Genomic DNA, 24,519 nt, shown 5'->3' on the forward strand with positions numbered 1-24,519 from the left:
TATACCCGAATAGTATACTTCTATCTGATCGTAGCCTTATATGACCCGGTACTATGAAATTACATTGCCCGATTTAAGCTATCCGCGTGCACCTGCAAAACGTGCACCGTATACCCGAATAGTATACTTCTATCTGATCGTAGCCTTATATGACCCGGTACTATGGAATTGCATTGCTCGATTTAAGCTATACGCGTTCACCTGCAAAACGTGCACCGTATACCCGAATAGTATACTTCTATGTGAACGCAGCCTTACGGACCAATCACATGGTCGTTGTTAGGCAAGGTCAAGGTTCGGTCATGTAGTTCGGGCGATCATGTTATTCCATGAAAAGTACGCTGATGCAGAAGGTACATCCTCTCATGATCGAGAATTAGTTATTTTGCCTATACCACTGGTGAAAAATCACATTCATAAAAAAAAGTAAAACATATTGCACAAATATTCTAACGTCATGTTATGTAAGAGGTGGGGTATGAGCGTTTGGACAGTATTTATTTTGGGACATTAGAGCACATCAGACATATCGATTGCATTCTGAATACGAAGAATGTCATTCTGATATCAAATAATTTTGATTTTTGAAATTAGCAATTTAATATACATTTTATGGCAAATCATTAAAATTGATATTTTTGATATTTAACAGTACTTGAAGTAAGCTTTATAAATCTTAATGATTTATACTTAAAGTGTATGTAGGTGGGATAAAAGCCGACGATCAATTGAAAATTTTGACCTTTCAGTATTGAAGATATGGATTTTTTTTAGGAAAAATCCATATCTTCAATATGAAAGGTCAAAATTTTCAATTGACCGTCGGCTTTTCCTCCCTGCTACATACACTTTAAGAATATATCAATAGATTTATATAATTTACTTCGAGCTCTGTTATATATAAAAAAAAAAAAAAATATTAAATTTTATAATTTGTCATAAAATTTGTATTATATTGTGATTTTCAAAAATGAAAATTATTTGATATCAGAAAGACATGCTTCGTATTCAGAATGCAATTGATAGGTCTGAGGTGCTCTCATGTCCCACAAAAAATACTGTCGAACGCAATAAACGCTCATTTTAGATCCCTTAAGGGCTGGGGTATGAGCGTTTGGACAGTATTTATTTTGGGACATTAGAGCACATCAGACATATCGAATTGCATTCTGAATACGAAAATGTCATTCTGATATCAAATAATTTTGATTTTTTGAAATTCGCAATTTAATACACATTTTATGGCAAATCATTAAAAATTGATATTTTTGATATTTAACAGTACTTGAAGTAAAATTTATAAATCTGATGATTTATACTTAAATTGTATGTAGGTGGGATGAAAAGCCGACGATCGATTGAAAATTTTGACCTTTCGTATTGAAGATATGGATTTTTTTCCCAAAACACCCAAAAAAATTAGGTCTTTTTGGGTAAAAAATCCATATCTTCAATATGAAAGGTCAGAATTTTCAATTGACCGTCGGCTTTTCCTCCCTGCTACATACACTTTAAGAATATATCATTAGATTTATATAATTTACTTCGAGGACTGTTATATATCAACAATTTGAAAAATATCAAATTTTATAATTTGTCATAAAATTTGTATTATATTGTGATTTTCAAAAATGAAAATTATTTGATATCAGAAAGATATGCTTCGTATTCAGAATGCAATTCGATAGGTCTGAGGTGCTCTCATGTCCTACAAAAAATACTGTCGAAACGCAATAAACGCTCATTTTAGATCCCTTAAGTGTTAACAAAATATTTTGCAGAAAATGTTTGCAAAATATATTTTACAATATCATTTTGACAACATTTTAAAGACAATGTTGTAGTACCTGACATTTTTACACTAATTTGCTGAGTTGAACATCATATTTTGCCATTTTGTTTCAAACTGGCAAATTAAACACCAACCTCCATCCCACAATATCAGCAAGAAATCTTGGCCTAGGCTGCTGCATCGGTAGTTACGTCGCTGTTACTTGTAGTAGCTGCAGCAGTAGATGTCATTATGGTGTCTATTTTTTAGAGAGGGGAAGAAAAAAGGGAAACAAATTATGTTTTATATGCCCCTGTCCATATTATTGTATAATAGTTCCTTCCTTCCATGCTCATACAGCGTGTTTATACTGCAATAGCAATTGATTTCACAGTACTTATACGCTAAGGCCTAATAATAATAAAATGTAAAAAAATTCAAATTAAATTAGATTTAAAAAAAGAAGAAATAAAAGTTCCAAGGCATTTATCAAACACAATAACGCCTACCTACCTACCCTATTTTTTTCATGTTACGGCAATCAAACAATAATTATTTTTAGGCCTAATATGCGCTAAATAACGGAGAAGTTGGCTCCCTGTAAATACGCTCATAGAGATAGAGATGTCTATTTCAGAGTAATGTTGTTTTGCACCAGTTTTACCTCTGAGGAAGATTTTATTTCAGAAATAATACATTATATAGAGGTCATCAAGCTGGCTGCTGCAGATGAAGTTTATTTTGATGACGATGGTGACGTTCAGTGAAGATGATAGTCATTTAAATGGTGTCTATTTGTAATTTTGTGTTGGTTTTTCTGCTTCAGCATGGCCGTTGAAAAAGATATTTCACATTTGAATAATGGAGATGACCTAAAGGGTTAATGTTTCCAAACAGAGCACCCATATCAATCAAAAATTTTTATTGTTCACTTACCAGGGTCTTTGTAGCTTAGCGTCAGTGTTCCAGTGAAATTTCCTAATTTTCCCATTGTTCTATCGTATACAAAATAGATGATATTTGCAACCCATAATGGTGTATCATCGTCTGTGAAGAAAATTATATATAATTGATCAAAACTTACAAACGTTTATTCAACAAACCGAAACAATCAAGATGATATCACGTCTGCATATACGCCCGCAACCAGATTTTACTCCTATTGTCTCCCAATCCCCCATTTTTTCCCCATGGAAAAAATTCCTGGTGTCGCCACTGACCCATCTTTACACAGATCTTTACAATTATAGGGCAACTTAGTTTGGCATGTTGTCTATATGAATTAACCATGTGACACCCGAAAACCAAAGTCACGAATGTTCAATAGAACAATACTGTCTTTTTTATATATTTGTAATATTTTATGTACAAAAATAATTCAATACGATACAGGTCTTGAATTGACTTCAGATATTTTATAAAAATACAAATGCTTGATTTAGCACCATTATAGAAATGTAACCATTCGCGTCTGAATCAGCGGCGTAGCTGGGATTTTTTCCAGGGGGGGGGGGCAAGCCCACCAAATTATCCTGCACTTGGGGGGGCAGGGGCCCAAATAGACAATTTTTGCCCGGCTTATTTATAATAATCGTAAGGTATTGCATATCGTATGGCTTCCCCCATCTCTCTGCCCCTCCTTTCCCTCTCTCTCCTCTCTTTTTTCCTCTTTCTCCTCTTTTTTCCTTGCACTAGGGGGCGGGGGCCCAAATAGGCAATTTTTGCCATTGGGGGGCAATGCCCCCTGCCCCCCTGCCCCCCCCCCTGGCAGCTACGCCACTGGTCTGAATATTGCAAGTGAAGTTCTTCTGGAACCTGTATTGAAGTCTACACATTTATGTAGATACATTTAATCAATCTAGCTATAAATATAATAGTATTAATATATTAACATGTTCTTAGTCGCACTAACTCTATATAATTATAAATAATTTATTTTGAATTCAGCTTGAATGGGAAGTAATAAAAGCACTATGACCATTTACCTATTAATGGCATTTTCGTTGTAGTCTCCATTGAAGCTGTTGTTGTTACCATTGGTAACGTTGATAGGTTGGCAATGCCAAAAGCAGTAGACATCTCATCGGTGGCTGTACTAATTGTAGTATCATTATCGAAATAATAAATTAACCCCAACATGAAATCGACCGTGAGGTAATTATCTACGTTTTCGCTGAAATAAAGGAAAAACAACAATATTAACACAATGCAATGTTTATATATACCTGTATAAACTATGGCAGTGACGGTCTGATTTCCATCAAAATGAAACTGAAATTTAATTTAAAAAAAAATCTAATGACACTTCAATAATATGCATGCCAAATATTTATTTGGCTGCATCATGTTAATAAAACAAAGTGCTTCTGTGTTAACCATCAAGTAATGATAATCTTTGAAACCAGAGAAGCTCAGAGAAGATGATCTTCTCTGCTAAAACCCAACAAATACTTAATATAGCAGTAGCAATGGTCTCAGTATTAATTATTTACCGTTGGATGTACATTTTTCATAGACGGTTACAAAGATAGAAAACAGTGCTTGGTAAGATCGCCTCCTTCCCCACACCCTCATTTTAGCATTCAACTCATATCGCGGATATCGGTCATTATGAACCATTTTTCTTGTAATTCTTTATGGTAGATCTATGGACATAAGAAGTCTCGAAATATACAAAAGTATTATCCATTTGAAAAAGTGCAATCAAAATTCAAACAACTGATATTTACCTGACATTACATAAATTATGCTGGATGGGGCAAATTTCATTTTCTTGCCAAAAATGTACGTCACTATAACTTGTTGTCAGCACTGGTCGGTCGTCAGGATATATTCAAGGATATTTTGTTGCTTTTAATTTCTAGTGTTAAAATACCTGTTACACTGATATTACTTACCCAAATTCCTTAACCTCCGTATTGTTGTAAGCTCTTTCAAATGAAGTATTGTAGAAAACTGCTTCCATCTATAAATTAAAAGAACAACGTGTAAATTTCAATTTCTTATGTGCGTTGATTTCAGTTTCAACAGGAATTTCAATTAAAATCCAAAACTGGCTTTTGCCGGTCTTTGAGTATGGCAAAGAATGTATGTAACAATCTGTACAAAATGACTTGTTCAATATTTTGATACAATTGAGCAAAAGAAAATTCTGCAGGACAAGTTCTGCCAATAGACGGCCCACTGTCGGCAGAGTATCGGGCCACCCTTAGTTATACGCAGTAGGGGAGAGCGGGGAGTGTTCGCCCTAGGGGCAGGTTCGCCCACCCCTTGTTTCTCAGCACTACGGCTATCGGGGAATTTGGTGATGGCAAAATTAGGTGACATAGGTCATTATAAACTTCTCATATTCGCTACGCAACATATAGGGACATGTTCATCGAACTGCAGCCAAAACAAAAAAATTACACCAAAACGTAATTTTTTCTTGCATTAATAATGTTGTATTATCATTAATACATAAATACAGATGGTTTTAATGGAAATCTGTATTTGGAACATATGGGATTTGTTAAAGATTTAATGCAGTTATAAACTCCTTATTCGATTTGTTATTTGCATACCCTGAAGAAAATACAAAAATGTGCACCAGGGGCACGTTCGCCCTTTTGAGGATGGGGCATGTTCGCCCTATATCTTCCCCGGGCGGACTTACCCCAAACTGGAGGGCGGACCTGCCCCATCAGCGTATTATGCAAAATATTGATAATTATACCATTAAACAAGGTATAACTACTGAAAAGCATGTTTTTAAAGTTATGTGGTATCAGTATTACTCATACCACCGTTTATGTCCTAATCCATAATTCCCCCTGAAGTTGTAAACATGATACGTTTAAGCTCACTTTTGACCCCTACATTTTACACTGACCCGACCCCTGCAACAAATTTAGTGATTCCTCAGAAGAGAATGAATGCCCTGTATACTCTTGCTAAATGTTTGCATTGAATATGTCATTGTTACGCAATGTTTAAACCTTTTTTTGTGATTAGGGTGAACTTACCCCATCATATGGGCGAACCTGCCCCAATATGGGGCAAGTTCGCCACTTTGCACAACTTTTTTGTTTGCTCTATCCTGTTGCTATTGTAAGGCCTATAGTTCTGGGATTGTGGTCGTATATAGCTAAGACATATGGCTTTCACATGGGCTAATCAAGTCATCCCTAACCTTAAAATTGACATCGCTAGGCTGGTCAGAAAAAAATAGGGCGAACACTCCCCGCTCTCCCCTACCCCTTATCCACTTAAAAATGATGGCTATGAAAAGTGAACGTGGGCATGGTGGGTCTGAGAAGAGCCTTTCTAACGGACTTTCCCTTGTCTACTGAAAAGAGTTGGTGGCTTACAATTACCGAAGATAGGCGTTCCTAAAAAGAGCAGCTGTCGCCTCTTGTCGACTTAAGTGGTTGGTCAGTGATTTTCGCAAACTTATCGTTCCTATACCGTGAGAATATTACTTTTTCATACATTCTGTATATCGTACATGGCATAAAGTATTTATGCAGGCCTACTTGAATTATGAAAACTCACCGATTCCTCGAAATCAGCAATAAGTCGGTACCGTGACCATGTTGATTGATTGAAAGCGGGTCTGAAGAGTATATTGTTAGTTTCAAAGAAGCCGTATAACCGAGCTAGATAGAAAAAAGAAGCGAAGAGAAAGGCACATAATTATATAGGCTACAATTATAGTCGCGCAGTGATATTTTAACATGAAACGTGCCATGCTATGATCTTGACGTGTGTGGAAGGTGGCACATTTCTTTGACTTTTGATGTGTCAATTTCGAAAATTATGTCAGTCGCATGCCTATACCCCACATTTGCACACATTCACGATTACACACCAACCCACCCACACTTTCTTCAGTCAGCCTATTTATTTTGGCCTTGAAGTCAATGTAGTTTTACCACTTGTTGCAATGCCTTTGTATACGACTCCACTTTGCCAATTAATACTTGTTTCCTCACCTAATCCATAGTATATGGTGTTACGTAGAATTATCATAAGTCAGTGCAAAATTTGCTACATTAGTGGAACCAAGGTTTTTTGCACCCTTATACCCTAGGTAACAAGACCTGAGTTGGTTCCATTTTTTTCGAATGTGTCTTCGGCGGCCATTTTGAAATTCAAAATGGCCACTATATTTAGCCCTTTTAAAGCCATATTTGTCCCGAAAGTGCACAAAGTCATATTTTTTTAATGATTATTTATACTTTTGATTGTCAAAATCCACTAAGAACATAATTAGGATCATTTTCTAGAATCCAAGATGGCTGCCAAATCCAAAATGGCAGCCAATTTGTCTAAAATGTTCTGCCAGCTATAAGGATATTGATTTCTTTCCTTTTTTGCTGATTATTTTCACTACTAATGTTTCTGAGAATCCACTGAGAACTAAAAACTTAATTTGGTCCATTGTCTCCAATCCAAGATGGCCTCTAAATCCCAAATGGCCGCCGCCGTTTATTAAAATATAGTATACCGCTTTAGGCAATTACTATCATTGAGAGTAAAATACACGTATCTCATTTCAGTTAGATATGGATAAGAAAATGATTGTAAACATCTTAAAGCAGTGCAGCAACATTGTATGTTTAAGGAGAATATAGGTGCATTTCACCTTTCAAAATGGCCGCCAAAATGTCTTGAAATTGGCTAAGATTAATATGTCAGCATTTATGCAATGAAATGCTGAAAATCATGTTTTTAAACGTTGAAATTTCAATATTGTAATTCAACTTTAGATATTTATGATAGAGCTGACCGTGAGGCATTTAAATGCCTAGTTGTCATCATCCATGTTATCAGTATTTTCAAGTTCCTCTCAGCACAGCTGTATTGGTACACTCTTCATCTGTTCCACAAGCACATGCTACTGTACAAGTCAGATTGTGTCGTCTGCAGGAACATCTTCTGGAGCATTTGCTTATTCCACATCCGCACCTAACAAGCTCGACAACAGACTCGGGAGCTATTGCAATGTCTGACAGGATAGGTACTGGAATGTTATCTGCATCACTCGACCATCCTAGTTCGAACGGGTCTGGAATATTTGGATTTACCACAAGGTCTTAACTACAAACATTATGCTTGCATATGCGCCCGCAGAATGTGTTGATGCCACACACCAGAAGTTAGACGGATTTTATCAATCCCCCTGGTTGGCTCTTGAATTGTTTCCATCTCAGTTTTTCATCTGTGTTAGCCTGAAGGTCATTTTTTGTGCCCATGAGCCTGCACAAAAACCTCTCACAGCCTGAAACAACACTTTGATGTCCTAAGACGGATATGTTTTGGTTTCAAAATGATTTTCCTTCTGTTGTCACCTGTCCCCATAAGCATGGTTGTCTGAAGACCGTGAACCGTGAGTCTTCGAAAAGCAAAGACCATAACATCTGTATCTGGAATCTGGAACAGAATCTGGAACAATCTTCCTGCATCCATTAGGTCGTCTCCCACAGTAACTACTTTCAAATGTAGCCTAAAAACCCATCTATTTAACCATTGCTGATGTTGTTTCTTTTGCATGTTTTTTGTTTTCTTGTAGTCTTTAGTAGTAGCATAAGTTTTTTGTAAAGTGCAATGATCATTTCTTTGAAATTGCGCTATAAAAAAGCCGTTGTATGTATGTATCTTGGGTCATGATATGGACATTATTTCCAGCTTCAGAGATCTCTCCTCTGCTGCATGTATAGCATGATTAGAGTATCTGCTTTCCTCTTGTGTACTAATACCTCTCGATGTCTGAACATCATTCATGTTGCTTTTCACATGCATATGTGTTACAGTGACTATGAAAGTTGCCGTGTCATCTTTGATAATTATGGAAGAGGAAACTCAATCAAAGATATAATCAGACGTCGCAAGTTAGTCCAATCATCAGCGAGAGCCTACATTGTTGCTGACACAACCCCCATCCACGACTCAAAGCTATTTTTGGCTAACAATGAAACTAAGAACACCATCGCAATCTACCTGGCAAACAAAGTTTTGAAGCTGAAGATTCCAGAAGTCACTGTAACACGTCTGCATGTGAGAAGTAACGTGAATCATGTTCAGCCATCGACAGGTTTTAGTACACAAGAGGAAGCAGACACTCTAATCATGCTACATGCAGCAGAGATCTCTGAAGCTGAACAGGATGTCCATATCATGACCCAAGATACAGGTGTTATGGTCCTTGCTCTTCGAAGACTAACGGTTCTTGGTCTTCAGACAATCATGCTTATGGGAACAGGTGACAACAGAAGGAAAATCTTGCTGAGACCAATACATATCCGTCTTTGGACATCAAAAGCAGGATACGACACATGTGGACAAATCAGAGGTATACGCAAGAAGACTGCCTTCAATGCCTTCACTGAAGCAACACCTGAAAAACTCACAGCTCTTAGTCAACTTGGTGATGCAGAAATGCCATCTCAAAGTGTTGTTTCAGGCTGTGAGAGGTTTTTGTGCAGACTCATGGGCACAAAAAAAATTACCTACAGGCCAACACAGTTGAAAAACTGAGATGGAAACGCTTCAAGAGCCAACCAGGGGGGATTGATAAAATCCCTCCAACTTCTGGTGCGTGGCATCAACACATTCTGCGGGCGCATATGCAAGCATATATTTGGAGTCAAGACCTTGTGGTAAATCCAAATATTCCAGACCCGTTCAAGCTAGGATGGTCGAGTGATGCAGATAACATTCCAGTACCTATCCTGTCAGACATTGCAATAGCTCCCGAGTCTGTTGTCGAGCTTGTTAGGTGCGGATGTGGAATAAGCAAATGCTCCAGAAGATGTTCCTGCATACGACACACTCTGACTTGTACAGAAGCATGTGATTGTGGAGCAGATGAAGAGTGAACCAATACAGCTATACTGAGGAACTCGAAAATACTGATAACATGGATGATGGCAACTAGGCATTTAAATGCCTCACGGTCAGCTCTATCATAAACGTCTAAAGTTGAATTACAATATTGAAATTTCAACTTTTTAAAATGCGATTTTCTGCATTTCATTGCATAAATGCTGACAAATTAGCTGAAAATCTTAGCCAATTTCAAGATACTTTGGTGGCCATTTTGAAAGGTGAAATACATCTATATTCTCTTTAAACAATGTTGTTGTACAATTTAAGATGTTTAGAACCATTTTCTTATCCATATCTGACAGAAATGAGATACATGTATTTTATTCTCAATGCTAGTAATTGCCTAAAGTGGTATTTGCCATATTTTAATAAAAGGCGGCCATTTTGGATTTAGAGGCCATCTTGAATTGGAGAAAATGGACCAAATTAGGTTTTTATTTCTCAGTGGATTCTCAGAAACATAAGTAGTGAATAAATCAGCAAAAAAGGAAAGAAATCAATGTCCTTATAGCTGGCAGACCATTTTAGACAAATTGGCGGCCATTTTGGATTTGGCAGCCATCTTGGATTCTAGAAAATGATCCTAATTATGTTCTTAGTGGATTTGACAATCAAAAGTATAAATAATCAGTAAGAAAAATATGACTTTGTGCACTTTCGGGACAAATATGGCTTAAAAAGGCTAAATAGTGGCCATTTTGAATTTCAAAATGGCCGCCGAAGACACATTCGGAAAAAATGGAACCAACTCAGGTTTTATTCGTAGGGGTATTTAGAAGCTAAAAAGCATTGGTTCCACTAATGTAGCAAATTTTGCACTGGGTTACGTAACACCATGTACTACCAGTGCAGGTGAAGGTAAGATGTTCACATATCGTACACCCATTGCCCATAATCATACTCGCACACCCCACAGTCACTCCACACACCCGAAACCCCACCCCTCTACTTTTTAGATGGCATATTTGGCCTCTACACCAATATAGTTTTACCACTTATTGCAATACCATGTTTTACGACTCCACACTAGTTGTCTCACCTTATCCAATGCAAGTGAAGGTCAAATGGTCACATATCTCATGCCCACACTCCATAATCGCATACATTCATAGTTACACAACGGCTTATGGCCTAGACATCAAAGTAGTTGCAATGCTATTGTATTAACCCCAATTTGCCAATTATAGCTACGTTTCCCTTTCCCTTCCCATGCAAGGGAAGGTCTGATTTTAGCATGTCATATGCTCATACCCTACCCTCACACACATCCACCGTCACACCATACACCCATCACACCCACACTACACCACTTTATTCACATAGGGCCTGCACTTTGGCTCGACATTTGAAAGGGGCGTGAATTCATTTTTGGATACGCCCCTATTATAATTAGGTAATACTCGACTCACACACATTCCCTATATTAATATGTATATACATGTACCACATGTAGTCAATCTGTCTGCTTTATCTGTATTGTGCCCCTTCTTAAGCAAATACGGTAGTTAAACACGATTTCATCAAACATTATAACAATATAGCTCTTTTACAGTGTGCAATCATCCCGGGCAATAATTGGGCAATAATAGAGGATGTGCGTGAAATTATTGATTGGCTCCATACAAAGGAATTGAACCGGTGTCCTTCACTGTAATCATGGCACAATGCAGTGCATTCAATCAAACGTTGTCGTCAACCTATTTGATCGTATTTGTGCATTTGTTATGTGTGTGAGACGAGCTGTCGCGGTAGATTGCAATAGCTTGTAATCATGCTTTTGTTGAATGAATTTGAGTACTCCGCCATATTTACGGTATGATACGTCATAATCTAGGTGATTATTTGCATTGGATATCTTGAATACGCTGGTGAGGTTGTGTAATAATCGGATTAATGCTATAACAGTAGGTGAATACAAGTTTTGAATATATCACGTTGCAAAGCCCCATTCAGTGATCCCAGCGAAAGTGAAAAAAAAAATCAAATTGTTACTTTTATAAAAAAAATTTAATGAAAAAAATTGGCACAAAACCCAAGAAAACGGCAGTATTGACGAAGTTGAAGCCCCATTCAAATACATGCATGCTAATTTATATACTGTCAGTATATAAATTACAGATTCACGTAAATGCATTATTTTGTCTTAAATAGGCCTACGGCTTAGGGCTGAACCACTAGCAGAAGACACCAAGTTGATGTTTTATGACCTTTGACATTCTTTTGTGGCGAGTGACATGGTCAGTTCAATTCACGCCGAGTGTCCTTGACAGGTTTAACTCTGCTTCGGTGGTCATGAAAGAATTCAAAAGATAACCTCTGCCCCAACAATCCCAAGCAATTGTCTGAAACTGCTCTTCGGATGATGTATCATAAGAACTCAGTCGTCAAATGATGATAGTCATATAATGACCAAAAGATTATTACTGACTATATCATTGAAGACTGAGTTCCGCAGTCTTGTACAAAATCTGAATTTTGATGATTTTTACGATCGTCCGGATGAAAAAAAAATCACTGAATGGGCCGTTAGTTCCCTCCTCTCCTTACACTGGCAATATGGATCAAAGAAAATAAAGAAAAAATAAAGAAAACAAGAAAAAAAAAGACAAAGAAAAGAAACAATAAAAGAAAAACAAATATGAAAAGTTCGAACAATATTTGGTTTATAAAATTAATGTGACCGTGATGAGGCTCGAACTCACCACCTTCCGATTTAAAGTTCGAAGCGCTAGTGTACCAAATTCTGATGCCTTACCAAGTGAGCTGTGCTCCTGGGATACGAAATAAAAATAAAATAATACACTGTATACCTGCTTGTGTCGGTAATTGATTTGCTCAAATTCCATAATGGTACAGTGCAACAGAGCAAAAATGCCCAAAATTTAAAAGCTATATAATTTATGACCACTATACACTACACATAAAAATACTAATACAAGGGAATTTCAACGTAAGAATCCAAACAATTAAGTACCAACATGCACAGCTTTGTCCTTATATCACATTTGGGTTTTTAACAAAATGTTATCAAACCTCTACTGTGATTGGCAGCTGCACAAGGCATCTCTTTGATAGCTGATCATGGCCATCCATTCAGCAAGTGGCTACTAACTGAACTTGACAGGCTTGAATGAGCACTGTCATCTGCTACAAAACCATCACACTCTAGGACCTGGTCACTCCATAATGCTACAGCTACAGAGAGCACAGTACTTTGACAATGGAGTGAAAGACTATTATTATTGATAAGGCGCGGATTTTAAAAGTACAGCTCCTATGCGTATATAGCAAAAAATTGGAATAGAATGTTTGGAATCATGTAACTAAAGTACTAAATGCATTCTGCAAAATGCGCTTATGACCAATTTATAAAGCATTTCATTAGCTTTAATTTGACATATTGTTTGACATATTTGGAATTATGGTAAATCATTAAATAAAATATTTATTAATTAATCAATTATGTCAATTAATTAAAAATTTAATGCAAAGATGCATATTTTCTCTGACAGAATTGTAGGATTTGACAAGAGCCATCTTTCTTGTAAGTTTGATTCTTATAACATACCGGTATCGTATTGCGTCCCGTTATAGTTGCAGAAAAAAAATACGCGTGCAGGACACACACACACACACACCCCACCCAGAGGATCGTACCGTTTTACAATCTTATAACATTCATTGGCGCTAGTAGTAGTAAATTTCAATTTTCTTTGCTTTACCTCACTTGTTCTGCTCAAAATTAAAAGGGGAGCTGACAGTAAAAGCTTACATTTTATGGAAATTATGTTTAACTATTTGCTTAAACAGCACAAAACAGATAAAGCAGACAAATTTACAATACATAGGCCTATACATGTATGGTATCATGCCAGGGACTGTTTAAGAATATAACATTAGATTTATGATATTTACTTCGAGGACTGTTATTTATCAAAAATGTGAAAAATATCAAATTTTAAACATTCAATAATAAAATTTGTATTATATCGTGAATTTCAAACAATGAAATTTATTTGATATCAGAAAGACATTCTTCGTATTCAGAATGCAATTCGATATGTCTGATGTGCTCTCATGTCCCACAAAAAATACTATCGAAACGCTCAAAACGCTCATTCCAGATCCCTTAATTTGGTTAATTTTCTTTTCTTGTTTTCTTTCTTTATTTTTCTTTGATTTATATTGCCAGGGTAAGGAGAGGGAACTAAAGGCCCATTCAGTGATTTTTTGATTTTTTTTCATCCCGACGATCGTAAAAATCATCAAAATTTAGATTTTGGATACTAGACTGCGGAACTCACTCTTCAATGATAGTCAGTAATTTTTATATTTTGGACATTATTATGACTATCATTTGAGGACCGAGTTCTTATGATCCGAGGAGCAGTTTCAGACAATTGCTTGGGATTATTGGGGCAGAGGTTATCTTTTGAATTCTTTCATGACCACTGAAGCATAGTCAAACCTGTCAAGGACACTCGGCGTGAATTGAAAGACCATGTCACTCGCCACAAAAGAATGTCAAAGGTCATAAAACACCACTTTTGTGTCTTCTGCTATCTAAAGGCCTATGGCTGATTTTGTACCTTTCGTCATTGTCATAGATGTGCTAACATAGCTTGCTAGTGCAGTGGTTCAGCCGAAAACCGTGTTTCTAAGACAAAAAATAATGCATTTACGTGAGTCTGTAATTTATATACCGGTACTGACAGTATATAAATTAGCTACATGTATTTGAATGGGGCTTCAACTTCGTCAATACTGTCGTTTTCCTGTTTTGTTTTTTGCCATTTGTTTTCATCAAAAAATTTATAAACGTAACAATTTGATTTTTTTTCACTTTCGCTGGGATCACTGAATGGGACTTTATAGCGCGGATTATTCAAAACTTGTTTTTACCTACTGCTATATAGTATTAATCCGATTATTACATAACTTTGCCAGCGTATTCAAGACATATGTTATGTAGGGATAAACTGTACATGGGTATAGAAGCCCTGCATGCTTTTATCGATTGGCTCCAAACAAAGGATTTGAACCGGTGTCCTTCACCGTAATCACGGCGCAGTAGCCTACAGTCCATTCAATCAAATGTTGTCAGTGTGCGAGACGAACGATGTATAAATAGGTCACATCATCACTTATCATGCTTATTGTAAAAAGTTTGTCCAATGCATATACTGTGTGTATTGTTCCCGGGTATTGTCAATACAGTCAAGCAAACAGGTATTATATTTTGAAAAGGCCGCTATAGTATATTCACAGGGGTGTCTTGAATGGCCAATCATATGGGACATAATCAAATTGCAGTGACTGCTTCCTTTGTCACCACATGTCAGTCATCTTGTGATTATTGGACCATGTAAACCTGCAAAAAACGAGCCAAAGTGCAGGCCCTATGTGCAGTCTGCCTATTTGGCCTTGATGTCAATGTAATACCCACTATTCATCATGTTTCTTCAGATATTGCGAGTGAAGGTCAAATGCTCATATGTCGCCCGGGTATGTCGCATGTTCACACCCCATCATACCCAGTTACCCACCCTAGCACACACACGTTTTGTTTTTGTAGTCTGCTTATATTTGGCCTTGACGCCAGTGTATAGTTTTACCACTTGCTGCAATGCCATGCATTGAATACGAATCCACTTTACCAATTAACATTACTTGTTTCTTCTTCTGTATCCAGTGCAAGACTGTCAGATGTTCACAGATTTCATAGCGAAACCCACACCCACCCACAGTCCTCCCACACCCTCGACACCCCACACCCCACATACTTTTTAGATTGCCTATTTCAAGTCATCATAATAGCTTCAGTCGTTCCACCCGCCTGCGATATGCATATGGTCGAATCCAACCAAAAGTGTACACGGCATGTTCAAGGCCATAACTTAAAAGTAATAATCAATTGGCATTCGTTTTTGTATTGTGTTTATTCGCCTTGATCATACGCATCGCGCCATATAAAATAAGACCCCCTACTGTGAAAAACTTAGACACAGAGACCCCAAAACATGCTATTTTTACCCATTTTTTCAAAATATTTCTTAAAGTATTTTTAAAAACATCTAAATCAGTTATGAAAAGAAGTCATTGGATTGAATGTAAATTGATTTCCTGAAAGATTGCCTGTTCAATTTTTCACATATTTGTACATAATTATGAATTTTTTGTGATAATTTTTTGAGTGGTATTTTTTTACATTACCTACGAATACAATTTTTCATAGCACTAGATATATCTTTAAAAATGGAAATCACTAATAAATGCGCAATTGATACAAGCTTTGATATGTCCAATACTGAAATGCATTGCATTCGGACATCTTTATTATTGTGTTTAGCTGCCAGAAATTCTAAATGGCACAAAGGTAGGTTTGGTAAAAAATATGCATTACCTCCGAATACATGTTAAAAGCTGTGCCATTTCCACAAAGTGAGAGAATAGTAAACAATAGTTAAGCAATAGGTGCAGGGTGATACACTCTTTATTTCTACCAAGTTTCAATAACCTGCGTTTAAATATTTCTGAATTGTCAACAATAAAAGCAAGTATTCGTAGGTAAATTTCGGTAACCGAATGTTACCTACGAATACACTTTGACATCATGACAGTATTGTGAAACACCGCCATTCATGCCAATGCCCATATTGTTACATAACGAAGGCCTGTATGATTGCTATCAAATAATATGTCAATGGAAGTTGCGAATTCACATACATGCCCACCATGCAAAACTGAATACGGCTTAATTGGTGAAAAATATGTACTGAAATAGACGACGGTCTGCTCATTTGAAAGAAAAATCAGATTCAAAGAAGATTAGAAGGGGATAAATACTTGGATTTGTCAACTGTCATGTGTGCTTCATTTTAAATGTTTACCGACTTTCTGGTTTCTGAGTAATTTGTGTCCAAATTGATTTATTCGAAGGTAACTTTTGACGTTTTCGCTAAGGTTACCTACGAATACCATGGAAAAAACGACTGTTCTCATTGTCTCATGATCTAGACAACACATTGATGGACCCTGGTATAAAGCTAATTGTAGTTGCCCTCAAACGAAAGGCCACAAGACGTAACTGACTCCATGATTGACTTCACAAGTCTGCAATAACGGTTTTAAGCGATTTGTATGCAATTAAGCAAATTAAAGTCACTTTTAGTGCCTTTGTTTCTTACTTCATTCCTCTTTCAACCGCTGTGAACCGACATTATTAATACATGATAGGGTCTAAAGTATCAATAAACGCACATAAAGAAAATAATACATTCAAAGTGCTTTATAAAATGATGTTTTGATTTCGTTATCCACCAAAAGTGTAATTCTTACCTACAAATACTGAAATGTTACTTACGAATACAGCATAATACATGACATGTTTAATGAAGTGTCCCTACCAATGGAAATTAATTGTCAAAAACTTTAAGCGGTACCCTAGGGCACTATTATTAACCATATACGGATTCATTCAACAATTATTTATTATGTAAAATTGCTGATTAACTACTTGTATATCAAAATGAAGTGGTCAAAATCTTGCTAAAAGCATCAAAATTTTTGATCTAAGGTAATAGCATTTATTCATTTGGACGTACCATCTGAAAGTGATCTAAAACTACCATTTTATTAATTCATTACCATAATAGCAAAATTTAAACCTATAAACTCAATATAGATATTGTTAAATCGCTCATGTTACCTACGAATACCCGGGTTTCTTCACCTTTTCATTGTATAAAGCGTTAGGTGTATGCGTATAATTCCTAATATTCTTGAAAACATATATCATACTCGTTCTTATACAATGTGTAAATTGATTCATACTCATTTGATAAATAAATACAGAAACTGACCTAAACTTCATTTTCAAAAATAAACTAGAATAAATTGACAAGATCATATTGATCGCGTTATAAAAATAAAAACAAATATTTTCTGGTTGAGCTAGCATTTTCCTGACACCCTGTGGTCTACATTACACGAAAAAAAGCGTTAATGGGAATATTCCATTTGTTTTAGGTTGATTAGTATTGCGATAGTGAAAGCATCCTAGTGGTATTCGTAGGTAACATTGGGTTTTGATATCACATTTACTATCACACGTCCTGGATTTATTTTCAAGATTAGTAATGGCACTTTTGGTTCCTATAAGGCCAATATGTCATCAATCAATGGGCAAAAGGAAAAAATTGTGGAGACATTTTTATTTCGGACTTTTATTTTTGGCCCGTGGACACTTTTGGTTGGATTCGACCATATGAATATATAGATGTGTATACATCACTCGAGTGTCTATTCTTTTGTAATCTCGATGGAAATATGTCGATGCTCTATATATTTTACAGAGAAATAATCCTAGGATTATTTGACAATCTAAACCACGCTTTCGAATGTAGATTGACTTGTTCGACTTTTCTGCTTGTGAATATTGCACTGCGAAATTTATTTTAATTTAATTTGATTCTTTTGTTACTTTGATCAAGTTATAAACTTCAAACAAGAGATTCTGCGGTCACACAATTAATTATGTAACAAACTGAAATGAAAACAGGAACTGCTTTAAGTTTCTAATAAAGGGTATAGACAAAGGTGTCGATGATGACGACAGTCAAGAGCTTAGGAAGGATAATAGGAAACCACGTGACCAAAACCAAAACCAATCCTAAAACTCGCAACTTGAAACGACCGACTGTAGTTTTGCCACTGTCATTGTATACGACTCCACTTTGTCAATTAAAGCTACATGTGTTCCTCACAATCCAGTGCAAGTGACATGTCGCACGAACGTACCTAACATCCACGGGAAAACATCTCACCTACACACCCCTATACACTTTATTGGCCCAATGTAGTTTTACCACTTTTTGCAATGCCATTGTGTACGACTCCACTTTACCAATTCGTACACATTTCCCTAGCCGTGTCCAGTGCAAGTGAGGACCAGATAGTCACATGACGCATGTCCACATCCAACCCACCCACCCCACACAGTGACATCGCCCCGATATCTTCATGGTAGAAATCGCCATGGTAGGTTGAATCCACAGCCACCCATGGCCATTTTATTCGGACCTTATGAGATGCACAATTAGCGAAGTGACCTGACTAAGGCTACTGACAATAGCCGGGGTAATTGATTTCTCGCTGTGTGAGTAAGCTTGTATACGACATTGCGGTCAATGGTTATACTGCCTCCACTTGAGTAGTGAGTGCCGCTATAGCCTGCTGCGCGCTGTAGTCCATACAGGACCAACGCAATATAAAATTAGAGTTTTGGTCAAATTTTGAGTTCAAAGCGCACGGCCAATTTTCAAAGCGCACGCTAACGACTATCATATCTGTTCAACACGTATTTTCAAGTGTATGAGACCACATCTGGTTTCTTGAGACGAAATCATTTACGGGAGATATTCTGACGGTTATGATGTCATTTCTGCAGTTTGATCAATTAAAATGCATTTTGTTGACTTACCCGTGTCGGGATCAGGTGGTACGTCAGCTGTTAGAAAAGAGATCCAAATTTAAAAGGAATTTTATTATGACTATCTCATTTAACATGTTTAAAAATACAACAAGATTTGGCATACACGTATCTTGATATTATTTTGTTTGCAAGCACATGCTATGTAACTGATGATGGTTAACATTTAGGGATTAATTACGTGAAAATGTATCAAGTATTAGTATAACAAGGAATCTGACATTTGTATTGGAAATTTATTTATTTATGACATTCGGCGAAACGTCAGGCAAAATCCAATTGACAAGCAATAAATTGAAGGTAACGTTTAGTCTCCACGCGTCTTCATTGCAGCATTGTTATCTTGATCATTACAGTTGATATTTAGTTATTTTATCTAAGTCAATTAATGCAGGCCCAATAGATACAACTGGAACTTGCTAGAACACCAATCAATACAACATGATTAATTCAACATCACCTTGAAGAATGGCTTTCCCACTGTTCTGAAGATGACAGAGCTTGGGAGCACTCAGACTAAAAATGACAGCTAAATTGAGTGGCCCAGTATAAAAACGGCCCATGGCACATTTTGAAAAATAGAGAGCGCTTTTGCAAAATGTCAAAGGTCACCAAAGGTCATCCATACAAACATAAAACATCATGAATGTAACTCGGGAATGTTGTCAATTTAATCTTTTAAGCATCAAATTTCTTATGTATTTTATTGAACATTCGTACATTTACAGTGCCGATTTCTCCCAATGACGAAAATGTGCCATGGGCCGTTTTTATACTGGGCCACTCAATTAACATTGACTATTACGATGTTACTAAAAGAGGAAAGCCAACTTCTGAAGGAGAGGTATAAGAAATGAAAAAAACAAGGAAGCAACACCAATCTAAGTGTCTTACCTGCTAACACGAGCCCCACAACAAGTGCCACAACAAAAACGGATATGGCAATGATTATTATCACAGCTTTCCTGGGTCCTCTTCCAACGTGTCTTCCGAATCCACCACCTCCTCCCCGCGGTGCCCTGGGCATTGGAACCTCATACGATATAGGTTCAACCGTATTGTCAAATCGTGGAGGTTTAGAAGTCACTCTCGGCTTATCAACCGATACCACTTGTGTTTTCTCTTCTAATTCTGCATCACTTTCTGCTTCGGAACTATTCGGTGATGGTTGTAAATCCATGATATCGTCGTCCTTTTGGGGTTTAGAATCAAGGTTTATGGCGTCTCCTTTGCCTAGATCCCCACTGGGGTCCATTTCACAAGAATCAACATCTTTACCGATACCAGATTCCGGTTCTGGACTTCGTGCGGGATTTTCTTCAGGTTCAAGACTATGAGAGCTGTTTCTACTCGCGGGAGTTCTTTCGTCACCAATCGGTACAGCGTGATTGACTCTTTCTTGTATTTCAATAGCTTCAACTGGCGTCAGCGCTCTCTGTGAAGGAGACGTGAAAATCAAGATCAAAATGAATCTAAAGCTGTTCTCTATAGAGACTTCTTATTACTTTGGACCCCGGCTTTGGACGTAATCTGGTTTCCAAAACATCAAGCCACAAACACAATAAATGAATGATATTCTCTTTTGAGTGAAATAAGGACTAATAGTAGCCTAGTATACGATCGTAGGTGTAAACCATTCATAAGTGGTACGTTCCCTGATATATTCGTTGTTGGTTCTTTCAGACAGATAAGTATCCCCTTTTGAAATTTTGATAACCCTTACCCAGCCCAAATCTTGTTAGGCTATAAACGTATACTATTTTGGCGCGATTAACGTCGCGTCGGCGTAAAGAAAATGTTTCTTTTAAAATATATGTGTTTTTTTCTTCTTCTCGTACATGATACATCATCTCCCATAATTTGTCACAATATACGTTTAAATATAAGCATTATCATTATGGCACCCACACATAATCTTGCGTTCTTAAATTGCCGTAATTAATGTGGAATTACTATAAACAATATTAAAGACAAAATGCGCACTTTAACTTGGGTTTGCCAACATTGGAAACATTTCCTGTCTAAACTGTAAATCGTAATAGAAATAAGACAAACATTGCTCACCTTGTCCATAGTTCATCACTTTATATTCCAATCAAATTTTATTATTTCCATGTTTGCTGCCAGGCAATTTTCATGGTGAAATTATGGCATGATTACATTCTTTCCATTTAGAGAATTTACACTAGTGGAACACTGGTAGAAAGTACTGCAGGTTTGATTGCCTTAGCAACAGGTGTACTACGCATATCATAATGGTGAGTTTTAAGTTCAGTCGCTTGCAATTTGTCCGCTTTTCCGCGTGCGTATCAGGTCGATTTTTTGGAAGTCAAATCGTCAAGTGATTGGACAGTTTTCTGTCGCTCATTTCTTTCGAATTGAGAGTATGAAATAAACCTTTATTAAAAGCTCCTTATTCTGCGAAGCGAAACGAAGTAGTTTTCTTTTAATGATTATGGGGCTGTCTTAAAATTAAATCGGTTAAGGGTTTGGATACAATTTTTATTGTCTTCATTAAAGATCGATGTCTTAATTCACAATAAAATGTCAGATACCAAGGGGCATAGCCAGGATTTGTCCAGAACTGGACCGGGCAGGGATAGGAAAAAAGTGATTTTCACGGGGGAAACATTTAAGCAAATTTGTCAAAAAGGGCTAAAATGTAAAATTTCACGGCAGCTAAATGTATATTATATCTTCTTCCAATGGGGCAAGGGGAAAGATGATATTCAACAGTGGGTAGTTACCCCCTTTCCCTTGATGGCTACGTCATGCAAATACCTTTCGAACATAAGCATGATGTGGTTTGAAAGTGTTTATTGACTATATCAGGCATAAAGAAACTTTTTTCATCTTCACATTTTGGTATAGCTTTTACTTTCTATTTGGGTTTTGAAAATATAAATGGTTTTATTCGACACAGTGTGCTATATTTTTATATTAAAATTTCATCCCTTAATATCGTCTATACCCCCATCATCGTTGTCAAAAAGCTTAATGAAATAATCATTCACGTATACCACTTATAAATTCCTAAAGATATCGCTTAGCTACCCACAAAAGCATAATGAAACCTATTGTCTGATTCACGAGCTCGTTCCGATGCAATTATAAATATTGGTTTCTTACATGTTACCATGGTAATGGGAAGCTGTCATAGCGCTTTTGATACCATTAAATAAGGTGAATTACATTTTAAGCATGATGTGTTGTTTTTTAGTAAGCTACAGGGAAATATATTGGTCTTACACCAATGAGTCCAATTTAATTTTGTATATTTATTCGTACCATACATTATGATAGAGAAATAATCTTTGTGATACAGTTATGGACTTTGGTTAAAATATTTTGGGTTTGCGGACAAATTCCTCTTTTGATACAGCTGTTTAATAACTTCTATATACAGACTTGACATTTAGTATGGAATATTTTTTCGCAAAATTCCAAGACTGGTCTGGAAGGGGTCTGCATAAACCGCACGAGATAAATATTAATTGGGGTGTGTCGGGAGATGGTGTAAAGTACTAATTGCTTGACAGAAAATGCGCTTTCCATTATTAGTTAACATATGGTGCTCATAATGTAGAGAATTAGTCAATAATGGCGGATTTCGGGAGACTGAATTTGATTTTTGTGGGGGTTAACATTTCTGAATTTGAGCAACATTATTCTGATAATATCAAATTTATTGAGGTTTGAGGTGATATTTAATGAACCTAAATACCAATAAGTGTTCGTCGGAACTGAAATGCACTTGTAATCTGCCAGTTTTGAAAGTGGGAGGAGCTTAATGTTATTAACTTACTGTACACAAAGAAACAGCGTGAGTTTATTGGACAATCAAGAATCCGCGCAGTTGTTTTGTACCGTAAGTTTATAACATTTGACCTCAGGGGGCAATCCAAACTTTCAGAGTACATACCACTTTTAAAAGCCATGTTCAAAAAATGATACACTACATTGCAAGTGTATTTCAGCTGTGATGAACGCCAATTGCTGACGAAGTTTAGGAATTATCACCTCAAACCCCTTTAAATTTGAAGTTATTTGATAATAACAGAAAAGTCCGAAATTGTGTCCCCCACAAATTTCAAATTCAGCCTCCCTAAATCCGCAATTTTAGGCAAATTCGCTACATTTTGAGAAGCATAATGTAAATTCCTGGAAAGCACATTTTATATCAAACAATTATTTACACCATCTCCCGATACACCGGTACTTATCCTGTGTAGTTTATACAGACCCTTTCCAGGCCAGTCTTAGAATTTTGCGAAAAAGTATTCCATACTAAATGTAGCCTACACGATTGTTTGATGTGATCATTTATTAATGTTTCTAGCAAAACATTACATCATAATTTCCAATGCTAGACCTTTTCAATACCAACAGCTATCACACTATACACATACGTTTTTAGCTATTTTTAACTTGTTTATCTTTATCAATTATTTCGTATTTTCAGCCTTTTTGTGGTAATTTTTATTCTATAAACTGTATATTTGTGTCAAAATTGAGGGCGCTATTTACATATATTTTAAATTTAATTTAGCCCAATAATATGAGTTGTTCGTTTCATTTTATGATCAAAAGTAGTTTGAAAAATTTCTTGCTATATGTTACTCATTTTTATGATGTTTTAATCCCATTATACAAATGTCTACCCCTTTTTAAGATGCAAACAAGATCTAATATAAATAGCGCCATCAGTGTTCAACTTTGCTTAAAAATAAATACAGTTCTACACGCCATTAAACAACCGTGTATCAAGTCTGTAGTTCTACAGCTCTTTCTTGATACTATAAGTAGTTTAATTTTACTTTTTTAAATGAAAAGATTTTTGAATAAAAATTGCATATGAAAGAAAATATGCCAAAGAATTCAAATATTTGATAGCACTCTTGGCTCAGGTCCAGCAGTTCTTGAGTTAAGGATAACAAAACCCAGGAGGGTGTCACATATTTTGGTTGGTATTTCGGGTATTATCCCCGCGGAACTGCAATGCTGTAATGGCCATAAGTGTTGGGACGGTTTTTGATAGTGTTATGTAAATAAGCTCCCCCACTCTCCCCGGTCAATGTTGAATCCTACTTTTTTGGTCACGCGCGCCTAGTGGCACCCAACATTGATTGGTGGGGAAGGGGGGGATTGGGGTGTTAGGAAAATGTATAGGCTTGACACCAAAGAAACCCCCATTTTATCACGTTACAAATTACGGAAATAAGGCCTTAATGAAGTGCACGTCTTCCATAAGTGTCCCTAGACATTTTGGCCAGCATTGTGGGTATGGTGGGTCTTTTCATAGGAGCTGACCGCATAAAAACTTGTCGTAATCAAGGGTATTTTTTGGCTTATTGGACCGAAAAGAATCCGTAGAAAACTTGAAAAATCA

General features: G+C 36.5%; 1 protein-coding gene across 2 annotated transcripts; it reads right to left on the reverse strand.

Annotated features, from left to right (window-relative positions):
* Window positions 1-1,727: 1,727 nt before the first annotated feature.
* Window positions 1,728-21,356, reverse strand: LOC140158548 (uncharacterized). 2 transcript variants are annotated; one of them, XM_072181672.1, is made up of 9 exons: window positions 21,195-21,356; window positions 20,517-20,565; window positions 20,025-20,486; window positions 19,122-19,148; window positions 6,305-6,408; window positions 4,669-4,736; window positions 3,757-3,944; window positions 2,708-2,818; window positions 1,729-2,030 (listed from the first exon to the last, which is right to left on the reverse strand). In XM_072181672.1, the coding sequence occupies exons 1-9, from the start codon at window positions 21,201-21,203 to the stop codon at window positions 1,960-1,962; spliced, it is 1,089 nt and encodes a 362-aa protein (XP_072037773.1). In that variant the 5' UTR covers window positions 21,204-21,356; the 3' UTR covers window positions 1,729-1,959. The 2 variants fall into 2 exon arrangements, with proteins under 2 accessions (XP_072037771.1, XP_072037773.1); XM_072181670.1 differs by having other exon boundaries at window positions 1,728-2,030; window positions 20,025-20,565.
* Between the last annotated feature and the right edge of the window lie 3,163 nt (window positions 21,357-24,519).

This window comes from Amphiura filiformis, chromosome 8 (assembly GCF_039555335.1).
Source record: "Amphiura filiformis chromosome 8, Afil_fr2py, whole genome shotgun sequence".
Taxonomy (NCBI): domain Eukaryota; kingdom Metazoa; phylum Echinodermata; class Ophiuroidea; order Amphilepidida; family Amphiuridae; genus Amphiura; species Amphiura filiformis.